This window comes from Sinohyriopsis cumingii, chromosome 19 (assembly GCF_028554795.1).
Source record: "Sinohyriopsis cumingii isolate HCF-2022 chromosome 19, ASM2855479v2, whole genome shotgun sequence".
Lineage (NCBI taxonomy): Eukaryota > Metazoa > Mollusca > Bivalvia > Unionida > Unionidae > Sinohyriopsis > Sinohyriopsis cumingii.
Genome location: NC_142979.1, coordinates 31,996,837 through 32,009,867, shown reverse-complemented (window position 1 = coordinate 32,009,867; position 13,031 = coordinate 31,996,837). Strand labels below are relative to the sequence as shown.

The window sequence follows — 13,031 nt, the reverse complement described above, 5'->3', positions numbered from 1 at the left end:
TAGTTAAAGGACTTTCTTAAGTTGTAACTCTTCTTGTTCTTCACTCTACCGTAGACACCATGAGGCTTACAAGCAGACGGCTAGTAGATTTTGTTCAGACAACATGGAAGAAAAGGAAAAGGATACCTGGACTAACTACTGAGGGGTATGGAATATAGTTTTTTAAATACTTTTTTCATTTTGGAGCTGTAAAATAGGACCTATATGTCTGAATGAAAATTTCATCATAATATCTTCGACCTCCCATGTTTCGTACCCTTGTATATTGAATGTTTTCTCTGCTCTTAGTTTCCTCGAAAGCTCGTGTTTATCATTTATCACTTGCATTTAGAAAAAGATATGACAGCGTCTTGAGGTGTGAAAGCAACAATAACTTGAACGTATTTGCACATAAAGAGGAAAAAGGGGGAAAAAAAATACATCGGCAGCGATTAGTGTTTGTATACAAGTACGAGTAGCCTCCCTTTATTGTATCCCAAACAGGCAATAGATCAGAGCACAGGTGCTCGACGCGAGCTTGATGTTAAGAACAAAATAATAATCTAAAGGAAAAAAATTATACAGAGTGACAAAAATAACCTAGATTACCCCCATGACCCGTTCTGACATAGGACCCTATCTATCATAATATATAAGAGAGGGCTATTGGACAATTCGGCCCAAGACAATTCGGCCCAACTTGGACCGAAAATAAGACAATTCGGCCCAACTTAAAAGACAATTCGGCCCAACTCGAAAGACAATTCGGCCGAATTTTATAATACAACTGAAAATAGTTTTAACAAGTATTTATTTTTAACATATATTTTGACAATTCTTATATAATATGTTTTTACCGTATAGTTCAAAATCCTTGCATTAGGTAACTTAATTATTCATTCTCATTTTAATTAGTTTGTAAAATAGAATAGGTTGAGAATAAAATTTGAAACATTTGGTGAACTAAATAAATGTTTTCCGAAGTTATAATGGTTAGGAGCTTTCTGATATCTTTAGGAAAACCGCCCCAAAGACAAATATTACTGTGGAGAAAGGACGTATGATAAAAAGAAGTATAGTAGAGATGGACGTGATGCTTTGGGAGTTACGTAGACAATAATGAGATGTATCATATCTCTTGTGGAAGAAGGTCGATTTTGTTAGGCACGTGCCCACTTGGTCTCAAAATCTTAATTCTCAAGCAAAATACATACGTTACAAGAGATATTCTCGTATTTGAATGTATTTGTTATGATTTACATTATTTGTAAATCATAACAAATACGTTCAAATACGAGAAGATCTCTTGTAACGTATGTATTTTGCTTGAGAATTTTATTAATGATACCGGGAAAATGGTTGAAAATTGCATAATTAGGTATTTTGCGATAATTTCACATAAATTTAATTCAGAACATTATTGCATTTTGCTATTATGAATTACGAAAAAGACTCGTATCTTAAATTTCATTTAAATTGATAATAATGAATATTCAAAACACCAAAAATATTTTAAGTTGTCAAATTAATACCATTTTAATCATAACAGTTTCCGATTCAAAATATAAGTACGAAAGTTTACAATGTGTATGCCTTTTTAGTCACTCCAAAAATATAACGTATGTATCAGATACATACGATAAAAGACTGTTCATTAAATCTGTAATCGTTTTCACTCAGCTTTCTTGGTTCCCTTTTGGTCATGACAATATGGCATTCATATATGAAGCAGTGTTACAATCTGAAGCCTAAAATCACATATATTAGTATAATATCTCATGTACGGTGTCGCTCCTCTTAGAAAAATGTAAGCGTATTCTGTACAATATTATCTGTTAAGTATTATTATTTGATAAATCAATTATAAATAATTTGACCAGACTATTTAAATTGAGAATGTCGTTGTGCAGATGCAAATATTTTTTAGCATATAAAAAATAAATGTAGTTAAGTATTTTAATTAGAAAGCACAATATATGTTAGTTTGTGTTCTCTCTCTCTCTCACACACACACACACACACATCTTACATAGTATCTAATTGCTGTTTGAAGAAAAATATCTTTATACAACTATCGCAAAGTTGGGCCGAATTGTCTTTTAAGTTGGGCCGAACTGTCTTATTTTCGGTCCAAGTTGGGCCGAATTGTCTTGGGCCGAACTGTCTATAAGTCATAAGAGAGAAGGTACGGAACTTTCAAATACTTCCCTCCACCCATGACCCTCGATTTCCTTCTGCTGTTTCTGTCTTTAAAGGCACGTGACCATACTATATGGCTTGTTTTATTTCTGAGATATTTTTGTATCCATCAAGCCATCATTGACTTTTCTGTGTTGTACCAAACTGAAGTTACGGGCTGCGAAACGTGCAATTTTCGCGAAGTTTTCCTTTGTGGACACTTCCGTGCTCCTATGATAATAAGAATAACCTTTTGAGACAATCGTATTTCGGCGTTGACGTTAGTGCTGCCTATTTTGAAAATAGAGATGCATGTATACGATGTGTTGTGCAGTGAAGAAGACAATGTATAATACTTGCATGGAACAGGATTCCTAGAGTTGAATCGAGTTAATGGTAAGTAAAAAACTTACTTTTGCATCTACCGCTGTTCTGTAATTCAAGAAGGGATGCACCATAGAGTTGAAAACATTGTCCATATCGCTCTTGTCACCAGTTTTCGGATGAGCACGGAAGTGTCCACAAAGGAAAACTTAAAAAAAATCGCACGTTTCAGAGCCTGTAACTTCAGTTTGGTACAACGCAGAAAAGTCAATGATGGCTTGATGGATAGAAAAATATCTCAGAAGTAAAACAAGCCATATAGTATGGTCGTGTGCCTTTAAAGACAGAAATAGCAGAAGGAAATTGAGGGTCATGGGTGAAGCGAAGTATTTCGAAGTTCCGTACCTTCTCTCTTATATATTATGATAGAGAGGGTCCTATGTCAGAACGGGTCATATGGGTAATCTAAGGTATTTTTGTCACTCTGTATGATTTTTTTTCCTTTAGATTATTATTTTTTTCTTAACATCAAGCTCGCGTCGAGCATCTGTGGAACAGAGGTTGGCAAATTTTCCAGTGCAAGTGCCGCAAACACAAATTTACACCTTGTTGCGGGCAGCATAGTTCATTAAGTAAAATAATTAATATTTGAAATAGCAAAAACAAAAGGTTTTCCTAAATAACATCTATGTAATTTTCAGTTGTTAATATTTGAAAACTTAAACTTGAATAGAAGCACATTTATTTGATAAACATAGTAACATAAACAGAGTCAGTGCAAATGATGACTTCTTCCTGGGCCGCATGAAAGCTCTTGGCGGGCTGCATGTGGCCCGTGGGCTGTAGTTTGCCCATCCCTGCAATAGAATACGTAGTCACCGTGGGGAAAGCTAGGCTTTTTTTTTAGGGACGGTGTTTGTAATTTGTTCTCAGGAGAAAATGCGACAGAAAGGGAAAGAATATCTATACATGATAGCCAGTCAGTTACCTATAGTTTCTGCATAAATCCCTGTTTGTACCGTATCCCTCTAGTCCTACAATGTAAGGCACATCACCCAATATTTCTGTTCAGGGGTGGGTGGTTGATGGGTCTAACTGCCTAAATAACGGCACTGTGTAGCGTGTTTTAATGTCAACTAACAGTATAACGAAAGTCAAATTTTCAGAACTATTATACATGACTGGCAACCAATAATGACACTTTCTTACAAAGTAAAGTTGTTTTTGGTCAGACGTTACTTACCCTGATGTCAACTGAAATGTAGCCAACGAAACTTGAAAATAGGTCCATATCTTTTGCGAGAATTAGAATTTATTAGAGAAAAGACAGGGTAAGTAAAGTCTGTCCAAAAACATTATAACTTCATAGAAAAGCGTCATTATTGGCAGAGATCTCGGAAACGCTTAATTACGCCTATTTGGACACCAGTTTTTGATCAGGGACGCATAAAATCACTGAGGCGGGAGTCCTCCGTACGCATGTACATCAAGGGGTCTTTTACTTTTCTAAATCATTTATTAACCACTTATGTGCAAGTTTTGTTTATTTGCCTAAAATTACTACAAGTACATATACAAATAAATAAATCATAAATTTGTGATCCTGTCAATTAGCTGTACTGATATTTACAACGACAGACTGAAAGACCCCTTGATGTACATACATGTTGCCATTATAAGAGTACATAAAAAAGAACATGATGCAATAGCTGGGCGGCACGTTCAAAGGCTTTGACTGGCAGCCGGTCGGGAAAATGTACTGATATTTACAGTGATTGAATTCTGAGGCAGAATGACCCAGAGATGTACATGTGGTCATTTATAAAAGTACATCAAATAAACAACTTTAGCTTTCGTTATTGTGTTCATTTCTGAATGTAGCGGAATAAGCAGTGCGCATGACTTCAGAATCAAGACATGTTGAGACAAAATGCCATTCGTTAGTGGGTGACAAGTCGCCTAAAATGTAAACGTCACCTTCTGTTAGGAAAGTCAAAATGACTTTGCCTTGTGATTATTTAAGAGGTATATTGACTAACCATACTATATTTTTTTTTAATGCCCCTCACCTTATCAAGGCATCAGTAGCTAGGCCTAGTTTTTATATCGATTATGTTGACAAACAAACTCTTGCCCATTCACAAGCATTATGTTTTGATAGCTGATTGACCATTAACCCTTATCCGAGTAAGGTAGTAACTATCAATTTCCTGCATGACATCCTTTGATGATAAAACATACAAACTTGAGTTTTAAGATCAAAATCTGTGATCTGGATATATATTAACTGCCTGTTATACACTATTTCATCATAAAATTAGTTTGAAACTGTAAGTGAACCAGTAGGCCTAACGGGAAATAATGGCGGACTTTGCTAAGTCTAGGATGTACCAGTTTATTAGATTGTCTGTTTTCTTCAATCATCTGGCAAATATATTCAGAGAAAATATACAAATCATTGAAACCAAAGCCTAAGTATTATTTTATTAAAGATTTAACTTTAAAATGCAAATTGTATATGTCAGAAACATATGGGACAATGCTATGTTGTTGAATTCACGAGATGCACTTTAAGGTCTAAGCTGTTTTCTGGCTTGATATGTATTTGTGAAAATGCGGAGAAAAACAGCAAATCAGATACTATTTATTTGCCTAAATTTACTACAAGTACGTATACAAATAAATAAACCATAAATTTGTGATCCTGTCAATGGACTGTTGTAATGAAGCTATATTATAGTGAGTGATTACATTATGAAAACGGGGCCCCAAGTGGCCGAGTGGTCTAAAGCGCTCTTCGTTACGGATCACTGCCATCTCACCTCTGTCTGCGGCGGTTCGAGTCTAAGATTCAGCCAATGTGGGCATGTGAGAAAGCTTGCCAGTAGCTTCTCGTGGGTCGGTGGTTCTTTCCGGAGTTTTCCGGGTTCTTCCTCCACCATTAATACTGGCCGCCATGTATAGCCTATCGTGCTGAAAAATGGCGTTAAACCCCACAACAACAACAACAACAACATTATGAAAACCTCTCTGTCTAAAAATAGATGCACTCACGTCTGTGTTGATTCTGTAGGAAAGAAGGGACTGCAACTTTTGATGATGGGACTTCTATTTTTACCAAAATGGGAGTCCTGGACTCCTAGTTTTAAAATCCTAGCGAGACCTCTGATTTAATTCATGTGGCAGGAATTACAAAAGAGTATAGATAACATAACACTATGCAAGATTTTCCTTGCATGAAGAATTTGCACTATTTCTTCAGTTTTGAAGATAACAATGTACATCTTTTAAGTTTTAGTGAAGACTTGAAATTAGTGATGTTTTAAAAGCATTCATGCAGTGCCAAATGGCCTGAAAGATTGAATATAAATCACTGACACCTAACATGTGGTCTGTTTGGAAGTTTTTAATTATTTTTTCATCAAGGATGAAAATGGTATATAAACAGATGTCAGGTCTTTGTTTATCTATAATCAGCATGCTAGAAATACAACCATTGCATCAACACATAAAATTGTACTATCCTACCACTAAAAGAGCATATGAAGATGAAGAGACTTTAAAGTTGAAATACGTGTTGATAACATATTGTATTGTATGCTATGTATTGTGAATCATATTAAAACACAGTAAAAGTGTATTGTTTCACACACTAACCAACTGAAGCAGCAAATTGTATAGAAATTGCACATATATTTAAATCCTTGACAGCTTTGCAACCTCATTTAAGACAATTTAATAAAATGTATCATTGGAAACAGAGATCAGACATATTTAACTGTAACAAAATGTGTTAATATAATTTTGATACATTAGCATCTTGTCAGTCTTCAATTTCCAAAGATGCATTTTATCCTAAAATATATCCCAAGTCCCAGTTTATTTTGTAAACTAGGTCCCCACCAGATTATTGATGCGAGTATTGCTTTTGTATACATCATTTATGTTTTTGCAATGTGAACAGTTTTAGATGGCTTTAAATTATTTGGCAGTGACATATTTACACATTTTAAAATGGCAGTGACTGGAGCAACACATGGTCAAAGGTAAATGCCTGGATATTTCAAAAGAACAGTTCTTTGAGTGCCAAACATTTTGTATGAGTCAGTATTCTTGATTTATTGAATATCCTTTGAGCAGTAAAAGCAAAGTTTGTTATCACACACATCCAGTTTCAGAGACAATGCAGATAGATTTCTGAGATTGAAAAAAATCGTGTTTTGAGATCCCATATGTGATCTGTGTAAGTGACCTCAAAATTTGCTGTATAATTTTAAAACATTATACATATAACCACATAGCAACTAACCAGAAGTTCACATTTGAAGAAGGGGTCCCAGGTGGAGGAGTGCAGATCACTTAGAACTCTTTCTTCTGTTAGTGCAAGTTTGTGTCTTGGCCCAGTCAACAATGGTATGTTAGAAAGCTTGCCAGTAGATTTCTTTGGGTCAGAGGTTCTTCTTCTGCCAGATAAACTTGCCTCCATGCATAGCCTGTCATGTGCTGAAAAATGGAGTTAAATCCAACAAAAGAAAACCAAACTAATCACATTTAAATAAAGGAAAAAGAATGTTTTCTTTCCGGCATTTAAAACACATTTAGACTGATGAATTACTAATTACATGTATTCATGGCTGTTGAAGGTGACAAGTTACTTTTATAAGGTTTTTGCACAGTATCTTGGGTCTTGTATTATTACCTATTTGAACAAAACTTTTTGTATATCTTGTATTTGAGACAGGAAAAACATAATTATTTTGGGGTCAGAGGTTACAGACTGAAAACTGTAGTAACATTTTCAAACAAAATTCTTAAGTTTTGTACCTCATGCCATAACTAAGCTCCGTAGATGGCTTGCAGTTGAGACAAGAAAGAGGCCTTTTGATTTGGGGGTGAAAAGGTCATGGTTAAAAGGATAATTTCCACAAATTAGCGCCAGTTTTAAGCCACAGACCATGACCAAACTTTTGATAGCTTGTATTTGAGATGAGAAAGGCATATGTTGATTTGGTGGGTTAGAGACAGATGGAAGAAAAATGGTTTTGAGTTCGTTTTTTTTTTTTTTTTCTATGTCCAGAGTTATGGGATGGCTTGCCTTTAAGACAAGGAAGGTGTCAATTCATATTTTGGATACCAAAGGTCTGGTATCTAACCACTGAAAGAGGATTTAACATAAAAGAAGTATAATAATATTTTTACATCATGGTATAATGTGCCATTCATACTGTCAAGATTAAGCTTAAATCCCATAATCTTGTCCCAAAATAGACTCCCCACTTTGTAGATGGGTATTGTAACCCTTGTTACTTATGACTATTTGTTTCTAGGAAACATCAGAAGGTTGCTCTAATTCAGCCACTTTGGAAGCTATCTGCTGTAAAATGGATGATAATGGAGGAGAACAATCTTGATATCCTGGATAAACCTTATCTAAGCAAGGTAATATGTTTTTTAATATGTTAATTATGGACTATTGTTACTGATAAGTTGCTTATCACATGTGAGCATCTTAGGTGGGAATATTAAACAGCTGTCCACTCTATACATAAATATCAGATCTGTTGCTTTAATATAGCAATATATTTAGTACTGACATTGTAAAATGTGTTGGTTTTTTTTAACAAGACCATAATTTACTTCACTCGAGGTTCTCAGGGGTTCGAGTTTGTTTGTCAGATGCATGTGAAATTCTCAGTGACCGCACTGTTTCTCTCTGTAGTGCATCCACATGATATGCCTCATTTTCCCAGGGCACTCCCTTTTTTCGTATTTTTTTCCAGCCAATCTGCAGAATAGCTAAATGCTAGACTTGTTTAATCAGACATGTAGCCAGTGTAACTAATTAACAGTTAATCCTTATTATTGCAATTATCTTGTGGAAAGGACTGTCCCACTGAAGGCTACCCTGACATACTTCAAAGAAACCATATTTGTAAGCACCAATGATTGATTTGCAAATAAACAATGCAATATTTTGTTGTAATACTGTTGAAAATGTGAATATAAATCATGAAAGTAATCATATTTTCCCAGAGTTTGATAGGACACTATCATCAAATCACAGATCTCCCATAAAAATAATAACTGTTATTTAAATACATGTGATTTCTGTTGGGCACTTCACTATCACAAGAGACTTTTCAAAAGAGTGCAGAAAAGTATGTTGACTCATAAGAATGAGTTTGCAAAATCTGTTTTCACTTTTTGGGAAATGGACTTGTAATGAAAATGACACTAATATCAGCAAAGGAAGAAAACTAAAATAGGCAAAAATTCCATTTGACCTAAAGCTTGTGTGAATTCATGTTGACAGCAGATCAAATCTGCAGCCTCAAGCAACATATAGTTAGGTACTGTGCATGTACCAAGATTAAGTCATCTTTTCTATGGAGCCCATGTTATATCCTACCTTTATTCCTTTTGACCAGCTCTTAAGGCATTTAACAGTTTATTAGTTTATTAACCTTTATTTTGAATTAGTTTTTTGATATATATGCAGCTTGGTATATTTTTTCCTCCTCCTTTGTTTCATTCTATAATGGTAAGTGACCTTTATATATGGTACATTGTAATAATACCTGGTGTTCAGGCATATAAGTTTTTTTGGTGAGAATGGCGATGCAATTTTACTTGCAGAGAAAACTAAACAGCATTCTAAGTGATAATTTTTTGGATTGAAACTTGGGGTTGAAACTAACTGTTGATGATTTAATTGTTGCAGTTTATTGATTTATTTTTGTTTATAGTGTTGCCATAGGAATTTAAATTTTTTTTTTACATGTTTGATGCTTAAACTTAACATACTATATACTGAAAAATATTTTTTTTTTTTTTATAATGGCTAAGAATTCAATTCTGATGTGTATAAATGTAATGAGCATATGCTTTTTCATTTCCCTTTCTATCCTTTTGAAAGCGAGGCGCTCCCAAGTTCATTATAGGGACTATAAAAAATAGACAAAGTTCCACAAGTGAAGAGTCCAGGATTCCACATCCTAAAACTGTTGAGAGCCTTGTCACTGTGTATCAGCTTCATTTTGTATATGTGGTCACTTTATCTCATGCAATATTTTATCTTGATTTAATTAGCAGACCACAGGATATTACATAAACATACAAGTGTACAATCTTGCTATTAGGCCAAAGAAAAAAATGTGTTTCCTGTCAGCCAGCCAATCCTGCTTCTCTTGCTGACCCTAGCACTTTTTTCCCCAAATGTAAAAATAAATAATCCAAAACAAGTCACATTAAATATATACAGTGTGTTTTAAAAAGAAGAAAACCATCCTGCCTATCCTGATTTTAAAACCAGTGCAACCGGAAACATATTTTTTTTTGTTTGGAATTAAATAGCGGCAATTCTAGGGCTTCTCAACCAGTATACTGTCATTGTTGTCTCCCTTGCATTAGCAGATAGCAAAGCACAAGTATCAGTCTTCTAGCTGTATCAGGAATGTTAGTGTTTTTATTACCTCCCTTGTCAATGCAGCATAGTCTCCGCACTCAAAAATGTGGGATGTCTTGTTTTTGTTTCTCGTCATTTTTTCATGCAGATTTGGCTTTTCACTGCACTGATGCAAGTAGGGTCACCCATGAAAAACAGTGTTACACTGTTCTTGTCACAGTTTTTGAGTCGTAATAAACACGTCAAAGCACATTTTGCAAGTGGCACACAGCAGACATTAATTTTGCCTCTAGGGAAATTATACAGATTGTAAGAAGAATTAAATGAGATAGAAATAAAAGCTGTGATCCTATTACACTTTATCAACTCACAGGCTCAGTTCTGATTTCAGGAAGTAGAGATGAGATATATCAAGGACCATAATATAATTCATCAGAAGCACAGAGAGTTTAAGGAAGCAAGGGATGCTAGCAGGTGGTTGAAACATGTGTATTTCACAGATCAGCTGGAACACCTGAATGTCACAAAGAAGTGGGAATGAGAAATCTGACATCATGACTTGGACAGGTGTTGCAGCATAGGTGCATATTTTCCATGGCTATCATTTCTTGAGAAAGCCAGAACTTTTTGCTGGACAGGAGAAGTTAAACTACTGGTGCAAATGATTTAGTTATTAAGAAGATAAGTTATCCTGAAGCCTTTTGATAGTTTATTGTTCTAAGACTATTTTAGTACTAGGGAAAATGTGACTAGCCATTGTAGTACCTGAGAATAAACTATTGTTCCAGATTGAAGAGGGACTGAAGAACATCTTCATAAGAAAAACAAACAACCTGTTTCATTTAAGGCAGTGTTTTGATTTCTCTTTCCTTATCACTAACATACAACATTGCATTTTATCATGGAATAATAGTTAAGAAAAGGTGGAAGTATTGTTAAGAAGTAGTTCTCAGCATTTGACTAAAAAAAATGACAGGAGAAATTTAAACATGGGTATGATACTACTCTAATTTTTGTTTTTTTATACTGTATTTCATGTAATATTTCATGCACTATCTAGCTATAAAGATAATAATTAAATATGTATTTTTTCACACCTAGCACTTCATATATGTCATGAAATTCTTTCAACTTTCATACATAAAGGTTCTTCTAAGAAGATTTACTTTGCAAACAAGGATTGGAAATATTTCCATTTTTTTCACAAAAATGAATAGGAGATTAAAATCATATATAATTAGTGTTTTCTATTCTTTTATAATCTTTGTATTATTTATTAACTTCATATTTTGATTTGTTAAAATTTGAGAGGTTCCTATGTCAAACTATTCAAGAAATAACAGACATACATTTTAGATACGTCTGATGACCAAAGTATTGTTTTGCTAAGCATATGTCATATAAATGGGGACCAGCTTTAGGTAAGTTCTTAACTGAGGCATCAAATGAAGAAACAGGAGATTAAGAAATAAAAGAATCACTTGTATTTGCTCAGAAAGGTCACTGACCATATCATTAATTTATTATTTTTGTTAACCTTAGTATTTTGATGTTTTTTTTGTTTGAATCAAGAAGTTCACATTTCAGACAGCTTTAAAAAAAATACTGATGTACAATAATGCAAACAACGTATTGTTTGCTGAGTACATGTACATGCTTGATATAATCCAGCATAAATTATATCTAAGCTCATGCTAAATTGAAGAATACAGACCATTGGTGAATTAGTCTTATAGTTTTATTATAGAAATACAAAAATAAAAGATAAAACATCTTGTCAATTTCTTTCACAAACTCGAAAGTCACTGATTTGATATCTTTTAAGTGCTTGTACTATTTTTACTTGGAGATGTCTTCATTACAAAATTCTTGGCTTCAGTCCTTAACCAATATGATCAACAATTACTCTTTACTAAAACTCACCAAGATCCACAGTATAACTCATGCATTTTGACACAATATTTGTGACACCAATTGATGTTTTCTAATAAAAATAATATTGTGAATTGATTCTACAATAGCTCTATTTTTCTAAAAAAACTTTCAGTGAGTATGATAAATGATGTGTGTTAATGCATGTCATTGCAACATTCACTGCTGTTTGGATAATGTCTTTGTTAGCTCATTGACAGATTTTCATTTCCCAGTGCACAACCTCATTTTTCTATTGGTAGCCCACTAATTTGATCTCTTCTGTTGAATCTTGCTCTAAATCTGTTGTCATCTAACAACCTGGACAAGCTCTGCATTCAGTTAATATGTAAATAGCACAGCATAGCTGTGTGGTTCTTGTGACATTGATTGGATCTCAAAATGAAAACAAGAATTGTTTATGTAGAGATGTTTATTTATAATCGAATATAGTAGTGCAGTTTCAGCATCTCTCCTCTCTCTAATAACAACTAAAGTCTTCTTGAGTACTTTTATTGTAAACGGATTCTTGCTTTGAGAGCGGAAAGAGGAAAAAACGGCTTATTTTGTAAGTTAGGTTGTTGAGTATCATGCCATGTAGACCTTGTTCACATATGATCCCTTTATTTTTCATGCACTGTCAGTACTGCAAAAATGATTATTATTTAATTTACATCTAATTTTTCATACTTAGAAATGAATATTTGTATTTTGATATGCCCAAAAAACATGAAATATGGTAGTTATGAAATATATATAGACATTAATAAAATCAAGATGAACTGCACCACAGTTTATCACATGACCTGGAAGAGAGTTGGCAAATGTGTAAAGACTATATGGGTTACCTTAATGGAGAGGTCGCACCCTCGTTGCTGCTATTAATTAAAATAAAATTATATCAAATAATGCCAACAGCATTGAAATCTCATACAGCTAGATTAGCTCGAGAGGGACTAGAAATAATTAAGAAATATATTCCATTATTTGTTTCTGTTAAAAACTACAAGCGCATCAAAAATCGCAAGTTGAATTTGCGGAAAGTGGAGAACAGTTATTTAGGCCTGTTACAAAAGTTATGGAAAGAATTGCAATGGCTAATGAAGGTCTTCTTCCAGCATTTAAACAAACCGCCAAACAAACTGAAAAAATAGTAGCGAGAACTAAAAGAAACAAAAAAGATTTTACGTGATCATCCAACTGATATAGCTGCCGCACAACCTCCACCCTTTGA

The 13,031-nt window shown here is 34.0% G+C and overlaps 1 protein-coding gene across 1 annotated transcript; it reads left to right on the top strand.

Moving 5' to 3' along the window:
• The first annotated feature begins 3 nt into the window (after positions 1-3).
• LOC149775390 (large ribosomal subunit protein mL63-like) lies at positions 4-11,126 on the top strand. The gene is made up of 3 exons (XM_089944010.1): positions 4-145; positions 7,809-7,920; positions 10,278-11,126. Exons 1-3 carry the CDS (start codon positions 60-62, stop codon positions 10,425-10,427), a joined length of 348 nt encoding a protein of 115 aa, XP_089800136.1. The 5' UTR covers positions 4-59; the 3' UTR covers positions 10,428-11,126.
• Positions 11,127-13,031: the final 1,905 nt, after the last annotated feature.